This window comes from Lissotriton vulgaris, chromosome 8 (genome assembly GCF_964263255.1).
Source record: "Lissotriton vulgaris chromosome 8, aLisVul1.2, whole genome shotgun sequence".
Taxonomy (NCBI): Eukaryota; Metazoa; Chordata; class Amphibia; order Caudata; family Salamandridae; genus Lissotriton; species Lissotriton vulgaris.
Window position 1 is genome coordinate 1,160,120,461 of NC_141696.1, and position 19,705 is coordinate 1,160,140,165.

Consider the following 19,705-nt stretch of genomic DNA (forward strand, 5'->3'; position numbering starts at 1 on the left):
AATGATTTTCAGACTTCCTAAATTACAACTGAAATTAAGTGTATTCAGCAGTCACTAGAAAGGCGATGTAGAATACAGAGTTATGGGATGAATTTCTTGACTATGCTTTAGCCACGGTAACAGAATATGCCCTTGCACATGAATATGCCATCACCCACCAGGAAAAAGATACAATCACAAGCACCTAAGAGTATGAAGCATATTTTGGAATTTGTATAAAGACCTTCTGTAGATAAACAAAGGGGTGCCAAGACAGAGGATGGGCAGCAGGGTGAACTTGATTCCTTTATCAATGTTGGGAAACTGACAAATGACACAGTTGTGGTAATAGTTGTGGGCGACAGACGATAGAATGGTACATACCTGTGCGTTATTGTGGCATGAAACATACCATCCCTTCCAACATGGGACGCTCAATGATACAACCATGCAAGAATGGGGAGTAGAAATTTTGGGGCAAAAACAAGCCCTGAGCTGTGCCTTTACACTACTTCCAGTTGTCTTGTACAATTTTGCACACTATTGTTTTCCAGTTCTGAGACTGCTTCTGCAATAGAGACACATCGCTTAAAGAGGGAATACAAAACAAATCTGCCCACACACCATACAAGGCCGCTTCACTACCTAGAGACAATGCATCTTTTCTAGTAGCGGAATTAGCAAGAACATTTCCCTGTGACACTTGATCATGAGAATTTAGGGGGGAAGCGAGTTAGACAACCGCAATTTTAAGCAGATAAAGCAATGCATTCAAAAGGTTCTTTGCATACTGTATTTTTAATTATTGCAGCTGCAGATGACAGGAAACCCCTCTGCATCCAGACTCCAACACATACTTTGTGTCTATGAATAAAGGTACTGTCTCTTTCTCAGCACGAACACAAACTCTAGTACGAGCAACTAACACAGCAACTTGAGCATATCTCACATTGGGTAAAGGGTGGGTCTTAATATAGTGTACATACAGCAAATCCGACAAGTTTGCCTTAATTATTTCTAAGACATGATCCATTCACAATTTGGTATGGAAGCATCTGTAAGATCATGTTTAGTCACTGCAATACATTCATGGGGTTCGCCCTACTCGCAGGTGGGCATTTTAGTCATGGATTTTAGGGTGAAGCTGCAAACCAAGGTAATATGACAGGCAAGAGGAACTCATATTGTGATAACCTAGCAGTGAAAAGGTGTGGATCTTAGTGTTGAGAAGGAGTGCAACAACAAAACCAGGAACAGCTATGATCAAGGTGATACTCAGTATAATAGTTTTAGAGGCTTCAACAAGGTGGACAGCAGCATTTCAACAGGTTTGTCTGGGCAAGACTCGTTTCATCTGAATTATTCTGGAAAGAAATCCAATTACGCACTGGTTTTTCATGAAGTGATAGTAGATTTATGTGTACTCTATTCATAAGAGTAGGTGAAAGGAGAAACAGCCAACACGTGTTTCGACCCTTTACATGGCCATCCGGCCTGGGGCTTCCTCAGGGCGATTGAATTCTTAATAGGGTCTATCAGCGTTGTGGGTAACTACAATTTCTTGAGAATTCTCAAATATCGGGTTATAATGCCAGGACGGGATGCGGTGTTCTGCTCACGTTGGTGTGACAGCAGCAGCTACAGAGCAGAGGCAAGTAGGGAGATCTGCAGCTATTGGATCTAAAGCAGAGGAGTAGTGTGCTATGGTTTTTCCCGATCACCATGAACTTCCACTAATAATCTGTAACGACCTGGCGGTCCCTGGATCGGGGACAGACACCCACAGAACACACGACAACCAGATAAATGCAGGGTATTTAATGGTGAGTTTAGGCAAAACAAAGAAAGCAACTCAAATAACGTAGCTGGAACCTCCAGTCAAAATACGATACCCAATCACAGCACCGGAGGCTCTCACCGTCCTCCGCATGTGCACCGGTCCCGATGTACTCCAACGGAGGGCACTGTGCTAAATAGCGGCCAACAATGCCGCTCGACAGCTGTGATGGGTTGTCTAGTCTTGGTGGCAGTGTATGGGTCTTAAGGGACGTGGGAGTCACCCAGCCGGGCTCTCAACCACTGGTTCTGACGGGAAGACAGGGAGCAGCCACCCCACCTGTTCCTCTAGAAGCTGGCACCTCTGTAAAGCCCCAATGCACGGAGACGCTGCAAACACCTCCTTAGTGTGCGTCTTCTGTGCCCAGACACCGAACACCAAAGCAAAAAATGCGGAAGAGTGGGGCCGAGAGCAGCCGCTCGATCGCACCTCCTACCTCTACTGAACTTTTTGCTGAGATGCGGCAAACACCTCCCGGTGTGCGTCTCAGCGTATGGCAAGTACTAGCAAAGTACGGGGGCTGGGAGCCTCTGCTCGCACCAACCTCCGTTTGGCCAAGCTCGTGGTTACAGACCCACTGACGGGACTGAGAGTGTCCGCTCCCACCAGTCTCCGTCTCAACCATGCTCAACGCCGTGCTGACTCGTCCGAGTCGGAAGCGCAACCCAGCAGTGTTTCCGGCTATTAGGATGTGTTTGAAGACACGGGGCGGAGAGCGGGTGCTCCAGTCTTACCTCCGTTCTCCGATAATACCTCAATAGCCGCAAAGTTCCCGATGTGAAGCACTCAGCTGCTTGATACGTCGGTGTAGAATCCGTATATCCGACGCAGCGTCCTTCCCGTCTCCTCCTTAAATAGGCGGTCCTACAGCGTTATGTAAGCATGACATTCAGTGTTACATAGCCGCGTTTCCCGTTAAGCTTTATGGGATCTGTAGTCCGCACCGCATGCGGCACGCTGGATACTGCGGTTTTCCCTAGGGGGAGGGAATTCTTGACATAATACAAGGGCAAATCCATCTAGTCATGACACTACAGAGTAAATAGTTTGGTGTAATCAGGGAGCCCGAAGGCAGACGGAAAAGTCAGAACTTGTTTTAATTTTACAAATGCGTGTTCAGCTTTCTTAGACCATTGCAATGGTTCTGAGGCATTTCAAATTTAATTCAGCAAAGGTTTTACCATTGCAGTGCACCCAGGGATCGGCTGTTTACAATATTAAACCATGTCCAAAATCAATCAATCAATCAATCAGGACACTTATAAAGCGCTCTACATACCCGTGAGGGTCTCAAGGCGCTGAGGGGGGGTGTTACTGGTCGAAGAGCTAGGCCTTGAGGAGTTTTCTGAAGGCCAGTAGGTCTGCCGTAGGTTGGTGGGGAGGGTGTTCCAGGTCTTGGCGGTGAGGTGGGAGAAGGATCTGCCGCCGGCGGTTGTTCTTAGGATGCGGGGGACTCTGGTGAGGGCGTTGCAGGCGGAGCGGGATGGCCAGTGGGGGTGAAGAAGCTGAGTCGTCTGTTGAGGTATGCTGGGCCGGTGCTGTGGAGAGCTTTGTGTGCGTGGATGACGAGCTTGAAGGTTATCCTCTTGTTGATGGGGAGCCAGTGGGGTGCGATGTGGCTGCGGCGGGGGATGTCGAGGATCAAATGTGCCAAGGCCTTCTGGATCCGTTGCAGTCGTTTGGCCGACGTTCCTGCCTAGAGGGTGTTTCCATAGTCCAGTCTGCTGGTAACGAGGGGCTGGGTGACTGTTCTTCTAGTTTCGATGGGGATCGATTTGAAGATCCTGCGGAGCATTCGGAGAGTGTTGAAGGAGGATGAGGAGACGGCGTTGACATGCTTAGTCATGGAGAGAGTGGAGTCGAGGATGACCCCTAGGTTGCGTGCGTGGTCGGTGGGTGTCGGGGCTGTTCCCAGTGTGGCCGGCCACCAGGAGTTGTCCCAGGCCACCGGGGTGGGGCCAAGGATGAGGACTTCCGTTTTGTCTGAGTTCAGCTTCAGCCGGCTGTTCTTCATCCATTCGGCAACTGCCTTCATTCCTTTGTGGAGGTTTGCTTATTGTGGTGTGCAGGTCTTTGGTGAGGGAGAGGATCAGCTGGGTGTCGTCTGCGTAGGAGATGATGGTAGGAGATGATGTTGAGGTCGAGCTCGGGCGACGTGGGCGAGGGGTGCCATGTAGATGTTGAACAACGTTGGGCTGAGGGAAGAGCCCTTGGGTACGTCGCATATGATCTTGGTGGCATTGGAGTGGAAGGGGGGGCGGACGCTCTGAGTTCTGCCAGGTAGGAAGGATGTGGTCCAGTTCAGGGCCTTCCCTTGGATCCCGGCATTGTGTTGGCGTGTTCGTAGTGTGCGGTGGCAGACCGTGTCGAAGGCGGCTGACAGGTCCACGAGGATGAGGGCTGCTGTTTCTCCGTTGTCAAGCAGGGTCCTGATGTCAACTGTGGCAGCAATGAGGGCGGTTTCGGTGCTCTGATTGCTGCCGAACCCGGACTGGGACGGGTCCAGAATGCTGTTCTCCTCGAGGTAGCGGGTCAGTTGTTTGTTGACGATTTTCTCTGTGACCTTCGCCGGGAATGGAAGCAGGGAGATGGGTCGGAAGTTTTTGAGGTCCTTGGGGTCTGCCTTGGGTTTCTTGAGTTAGGCGTTGATCTCGGTGTGCTTCCAGCTTTCCGAAAAGGTTGCTGTCTCGAAGGAGATGCTGATCATTTTCCGGAAATGAGGTGCGATAGCTGTGCGGGCTTTCTTGAAGATGTGGTGAGGGCATGGATCTAACGGTGATCCAGAGTGGATGGTGTTCATGATCTCGCTGGTGTCTTCGTCGCTGATGTTGGTCCAGGAGAGCAGGCAGTTGGTGCGGGTGGTGGTCGTGGGGGCGGTAGGTGTCGGGGGGGGGGGGGGGTCGTGGCGTTGAAGCTGTCATGGATTTGGGCGATCTTGCGGTGGAAGAAGGTGGCCAGTGAGTCGCATAGGTCTTATGCAGACGGGATGTCGTTGTTGTTAGAGCTGGGGTTGGAGAGCTCCTTCATGATGCCGAAGAGTTCTTTGCTGTTGTGTGCATTGTTATCTAGGCGGTCTTTAAATGAAGCCCTCTTGGGGGTTCTTATGAGTTGATGGTGTCTGCGAGTTGCGTTCTTGTGGGCTGCGTGGCTGTCCGGAGTTCCTTCGTGGAGCAAGTTCTTCTCCAGTTTTTGGCATGTTCATTTGGAGGCTTGGAGGTCTTCGGTGAAAAAGTTCATACTTTGGAGATAGTTACCATATGTGTTAACTTAAAGATGGCTTCAATCTGATTTGTTAATGGAGCTTTCCTGCGGAGATATGATGACCTAGATATCATAAATAGGAAAAACAAAATGTTAGTTTCTTTCCCTTTGAAGCTGTGTGCCCTTTCTTAGCAACTTCGGTGCGAAGACAACAGGAGTTGCCCTTGCATTGGTCTAAAGTAACAGATGTAAGAGCATCAACATATTGAAAAAAATTGGAGTTTCCGGGAAAGATGAAGATGTCTAAATTAGGTTTTAAATCTTGAGAAAGGATCAATGGGAACTCTTTAAATTCTTGAGTCTCTACCATGCCCGTTGGGATTTACTGAATGAGATCATGAAGAGAAACTGACTCAATGAATGGATATGAAGAAGAAGATGGAACACAAATCCACCACGGGGAACCAATGGACATTTTTGGGGATATAGGAAAGGACGGTTGCAGGTTTGGGGACCACAGGCACTCTATGGATAATAGCTCTTAAATCCTGTTTTAATATGTACACATTGGTCTTTTCCGCCCTTTTTCATAGAGGAGGACGAATATTATCCTTTGCTAATAATTGGCACCAAAACACCCTGTTTGATTAGATCTGTGTTAGCATGACGAATTCCTGTTTCAGCTTTGGGCTTTATATGATATTGAAGCATACATGGTAACTTCTTCATATGATTTATCTTTCTTTTAACAAGATCAAAAGAAAGGATACAACTCACATTCTTAGGACCTGTGGATCATAAGTCTGAAGGCACCTGCACAAGTAAATTAGACAGATCGTCAGACACTTTAAAATTATCTGTGTAAGATCAGCAAACAGTCTTGCACAACTGAGCAAGGACCTCCTCTCCTTTGCTCTGGGGTACATTGAGGTAAACTCCACCTGGAGTACAGGAAACAGTGCAATTCAATTTACATAGGTGCAGGGTGTAAAAGAAATGTACATTTGTCTGTGATGGAATCAAGAGTTAAAGAAACAGGATTGGAAATGTGTTGTAGAATTTGTTGATTTGAATTGCCTACTATATCTGTTGATAAGCCCAAGAGAGGTAGTGAAGAGAATGCAAAGGTTTTAGAGAAGCTAGACTTGTTAAAGTACCAATGACTCAGGTATTCGTATTTCTGTTTGTCATAAAATCAACATAAGGATCTTTCTGATATAATCTGCACACATTTCACTTCCTGATACCAATTCAAAAAAGCTGGCCATTGTTCTGCATCTACTTTATTTTTCAGAGCCTTCAATATTCTTGTTTCAATATTTTCAAACATTCCAATTCAAAGGTATGGTTATCAGGAAAGGCGTTCTTCCCATTACTGTCTGAAAGGCCCCCCACTGTTTCAGAAATGTACTTACCTCTACCGTATTGGTGGTACACAGTCACCATTGCGTTTTCTTCACTCATACATAGAAATCATGAAGGTGTCTCACAGTCTTGTGCTGCAAGAGGGGGTGTGGGGGATGGGGGGGGGGGGTAAAGCAGGGCAATACGGGAGCCCTCAGGTAATTTATTGTAACTGATCTCCTGGAGGGAGGAAAGGTAGTGTTCACTCACACTCCCAGAAACCCTCGCCTGCAGACAGTCTTTGCTTATAAGGCCAGAGAGTCTAGCAAATGGGCTGATGGAGCTGGATCAAAGCGATTCTTTTGCACACACATTAATTCTTCAAGAATCTACTCTATCTTTATCGGCAGTCCTCTAGCGTTTGCTTGGTTTATACCATAGATGACACACACACACACCATCTCTTCTGTAGGACTCCTCTCATTCCTACCTGACCAATCACAATCTTAGCCTGTCATCTCCTACCCAAATTACATTTTGGTGCACCTTCAACACATTACATACACAGAAACAGAGCACAGCAAACCCATGCTTACACTATCCAGCCAGATTACCAGTTCCAGTGCTGGGCCATGATCTACCTTGGTCTTCCAGGACAAATCTCACCCTTATCTTAGTGCCTGGGGTCATTGTGGGGAACCCAATCTAGGGCTTGTTCCTCCAGTGTCTGTGTTAAGACACTTTCCCGCGTATAACACACCAGGTTCTGTGATAAACATCACGTTGATGGCAAAGACACAGCAAGCATAAAAATATTCTACAGACAAATTGGCAGGGCAACAGACCAGCGCTTTGTCATCTGAGGTGTTGGAGAATACAATGCTAAATTGACTTCAATTTCACATTTCTTTTATAATTTTTCTATAATGCAGCAAGCGGACGATAGTATATGTGATGCTATACAAAACTATCCTATCACTGCTAACAAGCAGATGCCTAGCTCTTCTCAAAGGAAGAACGTGAGAAGACCTTGAAGACTTGATACACGGGGAAAGATAGAAAGCCGACCACTAAATCTGTAGTTTTTGCTTGTCTATGCCAACCTCATTATGAGGCTAAACTTACTCGAACAGCCAGGCTAAGGGCCCGATGTAGGTCGATCGGTAACGGCCGAAAATCGGTATTTTCGGCCGTTACCGATCGGTAAATAGGTGAATGGTATGTAGGGGACATTATTTTACCGAATCGGTAAAATTACTGATTCGGTAATTTTACCGATTCGGTAAAATAAAAAATCGGTAAATTTACCGATTCTGAGCCACCCATATGTAGATGGGACTCTTCAGAGTCTCAGGAGCCTTAACGAATCGGTATTTTACCATCAAATCCAATTTGGTGGTAAAATACCGATTCCGGTGTGCATGCACATGTGTGCATGCACACCTATGCCATGTGACAGGCAGACCTGCCCTTAGGGCATGTATGCCTGCCACATGGCACCCGAGCCTGTTTTGGGGGTGCCAGAGGGTGTCAAAGTGACACCCCCTGCACCCTTGTGAAAATCCGTATTTACCGATTCGGTAAATACCGAATCGGTAATGCCCATTCATTCCTATGGGCTTCAAAGCCCATAGGAATAAATGGGCAATACCGATTCGGTATTTACCGAATCGGTAAATACCGAAATCATCCGATTCGGTATTCCAGCACATCTGGAATACCTACATGTCGACACCATAGATTTACCGATTTTCAATTACCGAATCGGTAAAATTCGGTAATTTAAAATCGGTAAATCTATTTCACCTACATCTGGCCCTAAATGTACAACATGGAAGAACAAAATGGCCGTACTTTTAAGTGTTTGTTAATGTGCAATAATGCAAAGGCTTTGTTTGTAAGCAGGAATAAAAAACTATTTCACAATATGGTTCAACCGAGATTATTGGCCCGATGTAGGTAGCCCTTTACCGATCCGAATCGGCCGAAAATACCGATTTTCGGCCGTTTCCGATCGGTAAAGGGCTACCGAGATGTAGGGGCACATTTTCGGTAATTTTACCGAATCTGTATCATTACCGAATCGGTATATTTACCGATTCGGTAATATGTACCGAATCGGTAAAATAATTACCGATTCGGTAATATTTACCGATTCGTTAAAATTACAGAAAAAGCAATGTAGGTAGAAAATTTACCTTTGGCACATGGCTTACAGAATCGGTATTTTACCATGGAATACAAATCCATGGTAAAATACCGATTCCTGTGTACATGCACATCTGTGCATGTACACATGTGCCATGTGACAGACAGACGTGCCCTTAGGGCATGTCTGTGTGCCACATTGCACACATGCCCGTTTTGGGGGTGCTAGAGGGTGTCAAAGTGACACCCCCTGCACCCTTGTGAATTCTTTAATTACCGATTCGGTAAATACCGAATCGGTAATGCCTAATCATTCCTATGGGCTTCAAAACCCATAGGAATGAATGGGCATTACCGATTCGGTATTTACCGAATCGGTAATTAAAGAATTGTTAAGGATTCGGTAACGAATCCAGATGTTGGGACCTACATTCCATTTACCGATTTTGAAATACCGAATCGGTAGGATTCGGTATTTCTAAATCGGTAAATGGGATTTACCTACATCGGGCCCTTTGTTTCAGGTTCTCGATTGCGCCAACTCTAGCAGCAAATAACACATTCACAGAGCATCAAACAAACATATGTCTGACCTGTAGTTGCTTAATTACATTCCCGTCTGAATTCTCAAGATCAATCAGTAATTCCTCTTTTCTTCTTTTTAGCTTACTGATAGCATCTTTTTTTTCAAGAAGTTCATTCATGATTGGTAATTTGCTCTCTGCTTCTGAAAATAGCTGTGTGTGGTAAGACATTCTTTCCCGATATACGTTGTTTCTTGACAGCAGTGCTTCAAAATCTTCTTTTCGCTCTTCTAAGTTAAGTTTCATCCTTACAATAGCTGAGTACACTGATTGGTTGTGGGCTACAAGGCATTTACAGTTGAGATTTGTAGTTTCAATTTCCTCATCTTTCTCATAGATTTCTTTTTCTGCTTTCTTTGTTTCTGCTAAAATAGTCATTCTTTGTCTTTCAAGTTCATTGAAGTGAGCCTGCAAAATATGGTAATGCTTATCAGAGAACTCAAATGCATCTATAAGCAATAAAACATTGCGAATATCAACTACGGTCTAACTTTATTCTTAGTAACTCTGAATTTTGCCCTCAGTGAGCATGACGATCATGCAAAGTTCACTGAGGGCTTTGCATTTGAAAGATTACGAGACACAAGGATCCTGCTCTGAAGTCGAGGAGGCACAAAACTGCACCCATCTTTCAGATAGTGGCTACTGTTTCTCTGAGAATGACAGTAGTAACAACATAATCCTAAAAAGCATTGGCAAAATCAATAGGTCTCGCCTAAGAGCGCTATTGGCTTTTGCCATTATTTTTAGCCATGCTGTACAGTATGGGGATGCAAATGAACAACAGATGGTGGGGCAGGAGGGAAGGCAGCACGACGACATCAGGGTGGGAGGGCGAACTCAGGCAGCAAGCTGAGAATGGAGGATAGGCAGGATGAGCTGGAAGAGCAAACTGACAATGGTGGGGAGATGAGAGGATGGGGAAAAGTGATAACGGATGTAAGGCGGGAGGGGATGGAGAGCAAATGGTAACGGAAGGCAGGCAGGAGGGGCTCTTAGAGAAAGTTGACAACAGGAAATGGGTGAGGGGGCTTAGAGAGCGAGCTGACAACGGAGGGTAGGTGAGAGGGGCTGAGGCAGCAAGCTGACTGGCAGGTGGGAGGGGCTGGGTCAGCAAGCAGATAATGGAGGTTGGGTGGAAGGGGCTGTAGAAGCAAGCTCTCAACATTGGACTGGGCAGGCAGGAGAGGAAGGGGCACCATGCTGGGAGGAGGGGCTCAGGCAGTAAGTTGAGAATGGAGAGTGGACAGGAGGTGCTGAAAGAGAGAACGGAGGACAGGAGGGAGGGGATGGGGTGCAAGTGGTAATGGAGGGCAAGCAGTCGGTGAGGTGAAGCAAGATGACAAGGGAGGGTGGGCGGGGATGGGGAAGCAAGCTGCCAACGGTGAATGGGTGAGAGGGCCTGGGTCAGCTAGCTGACAATGGCAGGCAGGAAGAGCAGCAAGCGGACAACAGAGTGCAGGCAAGAAGGGTTGGGGTTGCAAGCTGACACCATAGGGGCAAGGCAGGGGATGGGGAAGCAAAGGGACTATGGAGGGCAGGCGGGGCAGGGCTAGCACACAGACAATGGAGGGCGGAGAGGATGGGGAAACACACGGTCAATGAAGGATAGGTGGGAATGGTTTGGAAAGCAAGAAGGCAATAGTTACTGGTGAGAACGAACCGCTGGAACTTCAAGCCCCAGTCTGCCTTGCGGCGAGGACACCGCCGACGAGCTTCCTTCGCTCAAGAAGGCACTTAAAACACTGCCAGTACTCCCGCAGCGCGGGTGCCCGGGCAAAGCCCGGGCCAAGGGCATGCCCGTCTGCACCAGTCCGCAGCCGGAGGAGGCCGGGCTGGGCAACCCCCTCTAACAACTGTTACCTGAGCTGGTGGACTATCAATCTTGAAAAGGTACTGTTTGATTTCACAATACATGGCTATTAAGGGCCACGAACATGAGTAGACTTATAATTGCCAAGGATCAGAGAGGCCAGGGAGTAGTGGGGACACTTGACGCCTTTTTGTTGAGGGCTGAATCTGCCCTCATTCATGAAATTGAACTAACCGAGCGTCGCCTTTCATTAGAACCGCAGATTTCCCAGGGACAATCAGTTTTTGTTGGCTGTCCTTCGCAAAACAGCTCTCAAGACTCCTCAGTACAGGCAATACAGACATTAAATATGTCATCTGATCAAGAAACTCCTACACTCTCTGAGCAAGCGAATGACAAAACTAGGCCGAGCATAACTACGAGGGGCCGGAAGACAAAAAATAAAACCAGACAAGACTGTAGCAGTGAGGCGTTACCTAAAAAGTAAAGGGGGCGGGGGCCTCAGAAACAGAAAACATTAGAGGCAACAAGAAGCAAAATAGTAACTGAAAAAAAAACCCAGCCAGAAACAGTGCGCAGGGTTTCTGCTTAAGGTCGGAAACTGATGAATCCATTAGATTACCCCTGGGGACAAAAGAGGAAGACTTCTGGAAAAGACTAGAAACCATTGTATCTGTTTTAATTGACCCTGTGTTACAAAAATTGTTAAGGATTGAAGAAAGACTTAGCAATTTGGAGGGGCGATTTGCAAATAATGGCCCAGTTCTTCGTGAGCTACATTTGGGTAGAGACTCTGACACAATGTTAAATCGGGGAGGGAGGCTAGAGGCAAACCCAACTGTCACTACTTTGGACACCAGTATAGTACACTGCAATAGAACTCAGCGTAGTCTCCATGGTGTAACAGCCCATTCGGGACCTGTTTTACAACCGGGAGTACCTCCCCCCCACCAGCAGACCGGGGAGGCCATGGGCAGCAGGCCCAGGAGCTTCCCATATACAAGCATTGAATACCCCTAATGCAGCATTAGCTGCTACAGGGATGACCATACTGGCTAATGGGAGGAGCGATCTTAATCAACTAAGCCCTCAAAGATCTAACTTTAGATACAAAACGTACTCAAATGAGACCTTGCACCTCCCGCCAGGAGCAACACCCTACACTATAGAGCTGACAAACGTTCCTCCTCTGCCCCTTTGTGCCCCCGAGCACTGGACAACTCTGAGAAACAAAGCGCTGCACCTACTGAATGCCAGAACTGGCCTAACCGATATTCTTTTCTCAGAATTCAAAATGGCAAGAAGAATTGGCTGGGTCGGTAAATCAAATAAACACCTGGCAGGTGACTGTGTTGCCTTAACCTTTGGATCCCCGTACCTGGTGCAGTCTATTCTTGGTAGGGTGGGAAGCCAACTTAGTATCACCCAGGGGATTAACATTGTACCACTAGGGTACTTTTATAGACCAGCTAAGACCATGTGGAATAACTGCCTGGAGGTGAATCGTACAAGCAACATGCAACACAGGTTCAGAGTCCCAGTCAGTAACCGATTCGACACCTTTATTACTTAGATGATATAGACTGACTAACTCACTCTGGAAACATCTACCTTACCAACAAGCACGGACTTGGTGGCTATATCACTGGCATAACACCCATAAAGAAACTCTCCCTTGATGACAGGAAAAACAGAATGAATAACTATTGTCTAACGCCAGTCCCAAATGGGCGCAGAAATGAGATCTTGAGAGCTAGTAGCTTGATCTGCACAATACCTACAAACTCCAAGAAATATCTAGAAGTAAATCAGCCATCAGTCATTTCCCAAGAACCGTCCCCCCCCCCCCCACCCCTAATAACTATAGATCATCAGGGCCCTCAGTTAATGCTGATAGCACCATTTGCACTACTTGCAACCTTGCATTTTGGAATATAGCAGGCTTGCAGGCTAAGTTAACCAACCCTATATGGTGTGATTTCATACCTAATTTTGACATATTATGTCTTCACGAAAAATAGGCAATTGATGCATTCCATGTAAATGGATTCAAAACCTTTCACACCCCAGCTGTCGAGGTAGCACGTGGTACGCCAAAGGGGTGGCTATGCTTATATATTTCAAACAGGTTAAATATAAACAAGATAGAGATGTATAATGAGAAGATTTACTACCAAGTGATAAAATGTATTTTGACAGAAGACATTGTATGGTATTGACAAACTTTTACAATAACATCCATCCGGAACAAACGGGGGAAGGTATGGAAGAAATGGTTAATGATCTGAAACGATTATACAATGGCTATGCCAAGGATACATTTCTGATTTTGGGAGAGGGTTTTAATTGTGTCTTGTGTCCTTATACAGTTGGTAAACAATGTGGATTTATGAATGATGATGGGTCTAGTTACACACATTTCCGACACTCAAATTTGGGAGAACTGTTTAACGAGATGATGTTTTGCATTGATCTAGGGTTTGCAAATGAAATATATGTTAGGCCTGTTCTGAAGAGTCAGACCTTCAATGGTAGAGGCTTGTACTCCACCATAGATTATATATTAGCATCAAACATTTATGCGAATAGACTTCAATCATTCCATACCCATAATAACTCTCTCAGTGACCACTTCTCACTAAGTGTGTCTATATCAATGCCGGTAAGATCTTCTGGTAAAAGAGAGGAAACAAATCAGGTTCTGCAAAATCTCACCTTAAGTAGGTTAAATGAATATTCCTTGCGATGGACGAAGATGAACACTGTGGATATCACTAAAGAAGTAGTAACTAAGAGTAAATCAGCGGTCGACACTTGTCTGAGCGAAACAGCTACTCCCGATTGTGTCCTCTCTTCCTTTCAGAAGATTTCAGAAGCTGTAAGGGAGGCTCTATTCATGCAGAGCAGAAATAAAAAGAAAAATTATGGGTGGTTTGATTTGAAATGCACACGTGTGTACGCTAACCTGAGGAGTGAATTACATAGGTTCCAAGAAATCCAGTTAATGCTAGGCAGGAGAGAGTGGCATGTAGGCTAGCACTCAAAGGTCGGAAAGCATCTCTTAGAAATGAGGTATGGGAGTCCCAGCATGAGACCTCCTTATCGAAAGACAGCTCTGCTTTATGGAGAGCAGTGAAAGCCCCATATCTGACCCCTGGTGATGGCCCATCTATAGAAATAGCAATAACAGCAATAACAGAAAAACAATGGGCAGAGCCTTTGATAAGTTGTATAATGGCGGGTGAGGGAGGATGTGTTAGATATTTATTACCACAGGGAAACAGCGTTGGTATCTATTTCTCCACTCTGATCTCCATTTTAACCTGGAAGAAATCAACCGGGCATGAGCCTGGGCGGCAAGGTTCCTGGGCCTGACGGGATCTCTGTAGATCTATTTAAGTCTAATGTGTTACTATGGGGAACACTCATAGCCCAGATAATAAGAGCTAGTTGTGTTTCACCTTTCTTGACTATGTGGACTGAATCGATCATAGTGTCTATATTTAAAAAGGGGGACCGCAGGATACGGGGTGCTACAGGCCAATATCATTATTGGACTCTCTGATTAAAGTGGCAGGCCGTGTTATCCTGGAATATCTACAAGACTGGGCCAACAAGGTTATGTCCGATATCCAATATGGTTTCCGCGAGGGCATAGGGACAGTCGAACAGAGCCTTAATTTGACCTTTATTATGGGAAAATACATATGAGTAAAGCAGGGTAGACTGTTCCTAGCCTTCGTGGATTTTACCCCAGCTTTTGACTGCGTTAGGCATGACAGGTTATGGGAGATCCTTGAGGGTATGGGGGTGGACATAAACATAATTAATTTTCTGAGACGGCTATATATTGATGAAAGGGCAATAGTACGATACAGTATCACTGGTGAGTGCTAAGTTCCGTTTCTGATTAGGAGGTGGGTTAGGCAAGGTTGCGTGCTTGCCCCCTTTCATTTGAATCTTTATATTAATGGCCTTAGTGAGGCACTGATAAAAGAGTGTCAAGATCTCTCCCAAATAGCTGGACAGCCAATACCTGCGCTTTTATACGCGGATGATGCAGTTTTGATGTCACGTACTCAAGTTGGTCTGCAAAGGGTGATAAATTCCTTTGTAGCCTTTATGTGTCACCTTGGCCGTACACCACAAAAACGTTTATAATGCGGTGTGGCCACGGTAGCCGTAAATGCAGGAATATATATATAGAAGGACAGAAGATAGTGTTTATTAAAGGTTTTTCATACCTCAGTATATTTTTCTCTAAGAATGACCGTTGGGCTCAAGCAGTCCATGCAAATAAATTGTTTTTTTTAAAGTCTATGGGCGCTCTCCTAAGTTTTTCAAGAAAGTTAAGCAGGAGGCCGCCTGGTGAGCATATTCACATATATAAGGCAAAATGAATTGTCACGTCCATCTATGGGGCTGGGATTTAGGGTTTTGTAGATGTGTATCCTTTGCGAACTGTGGAAAATGCATTTTAACATTACATTTTAGCTGATCAAGTTGTGCATCCTCGTTTGACTGCCATTCTGAATTGGGTATACCGTACATAGCTGATCTTATAACAATGTAGCCCATTCTTTTATGGCACAGGATCTGGACATCATCAAAAACTGTACTCAACCAGGCCATTTTATTGGATAACCTAACACTGGGGGGAGCTCTATCAATCCCCTGGCTAAGGTATATGAGAGATTTTATGCGTGACCTTGAACACCCAGAATATTTTACAGATCCTAGCACTACGATGAGACTTACGAGGAAAGAGCTAAAAAAAAGAGTGTCTTTCATTATTAGATACTTGTAGATTAACACAAGAGATCATAAAGCCTACCGTTCGATACAATCAAATGATTTTAACAACCCTTAGTATTCAACCTTATCTGACAATGGTTCCCGGGTGCTACAACTGGCTCTTATTACCAAGGTTTAGATTTGGGATCTTTCATAAATTGGTATGCTTCCATAAAATTAACGATTGGGATAGAGTTATGCAACTGTGTCCTTGTGATAATCATTCAGAACAATCCACCTTGCACGTTGTTTTATTTTGTAAATTGTATAATGAATTAAGAAAGATGTGGATCGTAAAAATTCAGAAATCTATGGGGAACAGACAATGCCACCCAGCGTTCATTGTATTATAGCACCTGGAAAATGAACATATAATATGGAGGGTTGCCATGTTTTTAAAGAAGGTTGTCAGTCATAGGAAAAGTATTGTAACATAATCATACATGTGTAATGAGGCAATAGATACAGTCTTTTTATGGAATAACTTTTGATTGATCATTTGAAAAATGTTAAACCCTTTTTAGCTGTTTAATGAATGAATATGTTTTTTCTTTTTAAGTGCTTCTATGGTTGTGTGATACAACAATCGAATAAAGCCTGTCTTTGACTTTGACTTATCGGGGAGCAAACGGAAAAGGCGTGGTGAAAAGCAAGAATGGGTAAATGGGGAGAATTGCAGCAGAGGGAGGGAAAGAAAGAGAAATATGGAAGCGGGAGAAGTACATGAGGGTGACAGCTGGAAAACACATGCTCTCGCAGAAATCTTAAACAAAAAGAACTAAGGGTAGCATCTGAAAAATGGGTAGGGGAAGGACACAGGTAATGCGTCCATACTCTTGGGAGAAGCAAACACAAGAGGAAAGAAATCCTATGGAAGAGGACTAACATGAAACAAGCAAAAGAGAGTGACAATGAGGTCAGCAATGGCAAGCAATGGACTGAAAGATAACATGTTTCATAACTGACAGTTCAGTCGCTGTCTTAGGTGAGACCTAAAAACAGATGTGCTGGTCAAACTAATTGACTTTGCCAATGCTAGTTAGCAGATACTGCTTATGTTTCCAGGATGGATACATATTGCTTCATGTTAGTGTTTGTGATGTATTGTGTTAACTAATGCATTGAAAATGCTATGTAATGTACTTGCCATGCCTGGTGTCTGCTGTTACTTCTGTAGTGACATTTACCCTTTTTGTGGGTGCATACGCAATTTTGGCATTTGCATTACAAAGTAAAATAGAAGTGGCTGAAGCATTACAACGGTTTGTCTTCTCAGATTATGTACCATTGTTTAATTAATACAAATGAACTGTATGCTGTAATTTATGATTAAATACATTTTGTTTACTAGAGGCTTGTTACCAACGAGAGCTGTAATTTATGATTAAATACATGTTGCTTACTAGAGGTTTGTTACCAACGAGACTCCTGCTGTACCAGCCAAGTGCAAACAGACCAAATTAAGTCCAGGTTGTCATGCACCAACACAACAGGGGCGGCCTTAGGCATGTGGAAGCTGTGCGCCTGCACAGGGCCACCAAACCCCAGGGGCCACCACACCAATATATATCCTTAATATAATAATCCTCTGAGGATGGATACATATTTGCGAGGTGGCCCCTGGCAGGGATTTGGCGGTCTGTTCCACTTCCAAACAACCTGATCTCCCCCCCCCCCCCCCTCCCCACTCTTCACTGGCCTCCGCGCTCCGTCCCCGCCCGGACCCCCTCTTCCGGGGCCCCCACCTACGCTCCCTGCCCAGGGCCGCCATGAGCCTAGAGCCGCCCCTGAACACAACAAATGGGCTAGGTTCTTAGTAAAACAAGCATTTGCAATGCAATAGGTCTCGCATTATTTAAGTTTGAGCTATTAGCATTGTAAATGGCAATTGTTTTTTGCTTTATGCTATAGTTTTTTTTTACATAAAAAGCTACATATAAAATATGTTTTATTAAAGTTATTTATGCAGTATCTAAATTTTGTTTGCATAAAACAGTATAATAATATCTTAGTAAAAAAGTCAAATATTTTAATGGAAATTCACCAAATGTTCATTTATGTGTTGGTTTTGAAAATAGCTAAATTAATAGCTTTGTCATTTACAATGCCAATAGTTATAACTTTCGCAAATGTGACACCTATAGCATTTGTAATGCAACATTTGTATTTACGTGACTTAGATGTATTGATATTACAAATAACAATGGCTTTTAATTTTTTTTAATACTTAATAAAAGTGATTGTAATTTATAATGGCAATAGCTTAAACTTTTGTAAATAACTTTTGTGAAGATTAAATTCAGTGTATTTTATTGTAACAAAATCCAAGAACAGAAGTGAAATATTAACATCTTTTTGTGACATTTGTAATAAAGCTTGAAACATTGAGAGAACATATTTGTGCTGTGGTGGTGCTGAGTGATGCTGTGGTGGTGCTGAATGGGGCTGTGGTGATGCTGAGTGATGCAGTGGTGGTGCTGAGTGGTGCTATGGTGGTGCTGTGGTGGTGCTGAGTGATGCTGAGTGATGCTGTGGTGGTGCTGAGTGGTGCTGTGGTGGTTCTGAGTGATGCTGTGGTGGTTCTGACTGATAATGTGGTGGTGCTGAGTGACTGTACTCACTGTCACTCTGCACTCACTGTCACTCTGCACTCACTGTCACTCTGCACGCACTCTGCACTCACTGTCACTCTGCACTCACTGTCACTCTGCACTCACTCTGCACTCACTGTCACTCTGCACTCACTGTCACTCTGCACTCACTGTCACTCTGCACTCACTGTCACTCTGCACTCACTGTCACTCTGCACGCACTCTGCACTCACTGTCACTCTGCACTCACTGTCACTCTGCACTCACTGTCACTCTGCACTCACTGTCACTCTGCACTCACTGTCACTCTGCACGCACTCTGCACTCACTGTCACTCTGCACTCACTGTCACTCTGCACTCACTCTGCACTCACTCTGCACTCACTGTCACTCTGCACTCACTGTCACTCTGCACTCACTGTCACTCTGCACTCACTGTCACTCTGCACTCACTGTCACTCTGCACGCACTGTCACTCTGCACGCACTCTGCACTCACTGTCACTCTGCACTCACTGTCACTCTGCACTCACTGTCACTCTGCACGCACTCTGCACTCACTGTCACTCTGCACTCACTGTCACTCTGCACTCACTCTGCACTCACTGTCACTCTGCACTCACTCTGCACTCACTGTCACTCTGCACTCACTGTCACTCTGCACTCACTGTCACTCTGCACTCACTGTCACTCTGCACTCACTGTCACTCTGCACTCACTGTCACTCTGCACTCACTGTCACTCCGCACTCACTGTCACTCTGCACTCACTGTCACTCCGCACTCACTGTCACTCTGCACTCACTGTCACTCCGCACTCACTGTCACTCCGCACTCACTGTCACTCTGCACTCACTCTGCACGCACTCTGCACTCACTGTTTCTGCACGCACTCTGCACTCACTGTCACTCCGCACTCACTGTCACTCTGCACTCACTCTGCACTCACTGTCACTCTGCACGCACTCTGCACTCACTGTCACTCTGCACTCACTGTCACTCTGCACTCACTGTCACTCTGCACTCACTGTCACTCCGCACTCACTGTCACTCTGCACTCACTGTCACTCCGCACTCACTGTCACTCCGCACTCACTGTCACTCCGCACTCACTGTCACTCCGCACTCACTCTGCACGCACTCTGCACTCACTGTTTCTGCACGCACTCTGCACTCACTGTCACTCCGCACTCACTGTCACTCTGCACTCACTGTCACTCTGCACGCACTCTGCACTCACTGTCACTCTGCACTCACTGTCACTCTGCACGCACTCTGCACTTACTGTCACTCTGCACGCACTCTGCACTCACTGTCACTCTGCACGCACTCTGCACGCACTGTCACTCTGCACGCACTGTCATTCTGCACGCACTCTGCACTCACTGTCACTCTGCACTCACTGTCACTCTGCAC

At 45.5% G+C, this 19,705-nt stretch overlaps 1 protein-coding gene across 1 annotated transcript in view; it reads right to left on the minus strand.

Moving 5' to 3' along the window:
- The window catches only part of CCDC122 (coiled-coil domain containing 122), a 135,946-nt gene that overhangs the window by 90,872 nt on the left and 25,369 nt on the right, over positions 1 to 19,705 (minus strand). Inside the window, exon 2 of the mRNA XM_086933440.1 lies at positions 9,103 to 9,501. Coding sequence (XP_086789566.1) covers positions 9,103 to 9,501 — 399 coding nt within the window. The remainder of the gene's footprint in view (positions 1 to 9,102; positions 9,502 to 19,705) is intronic.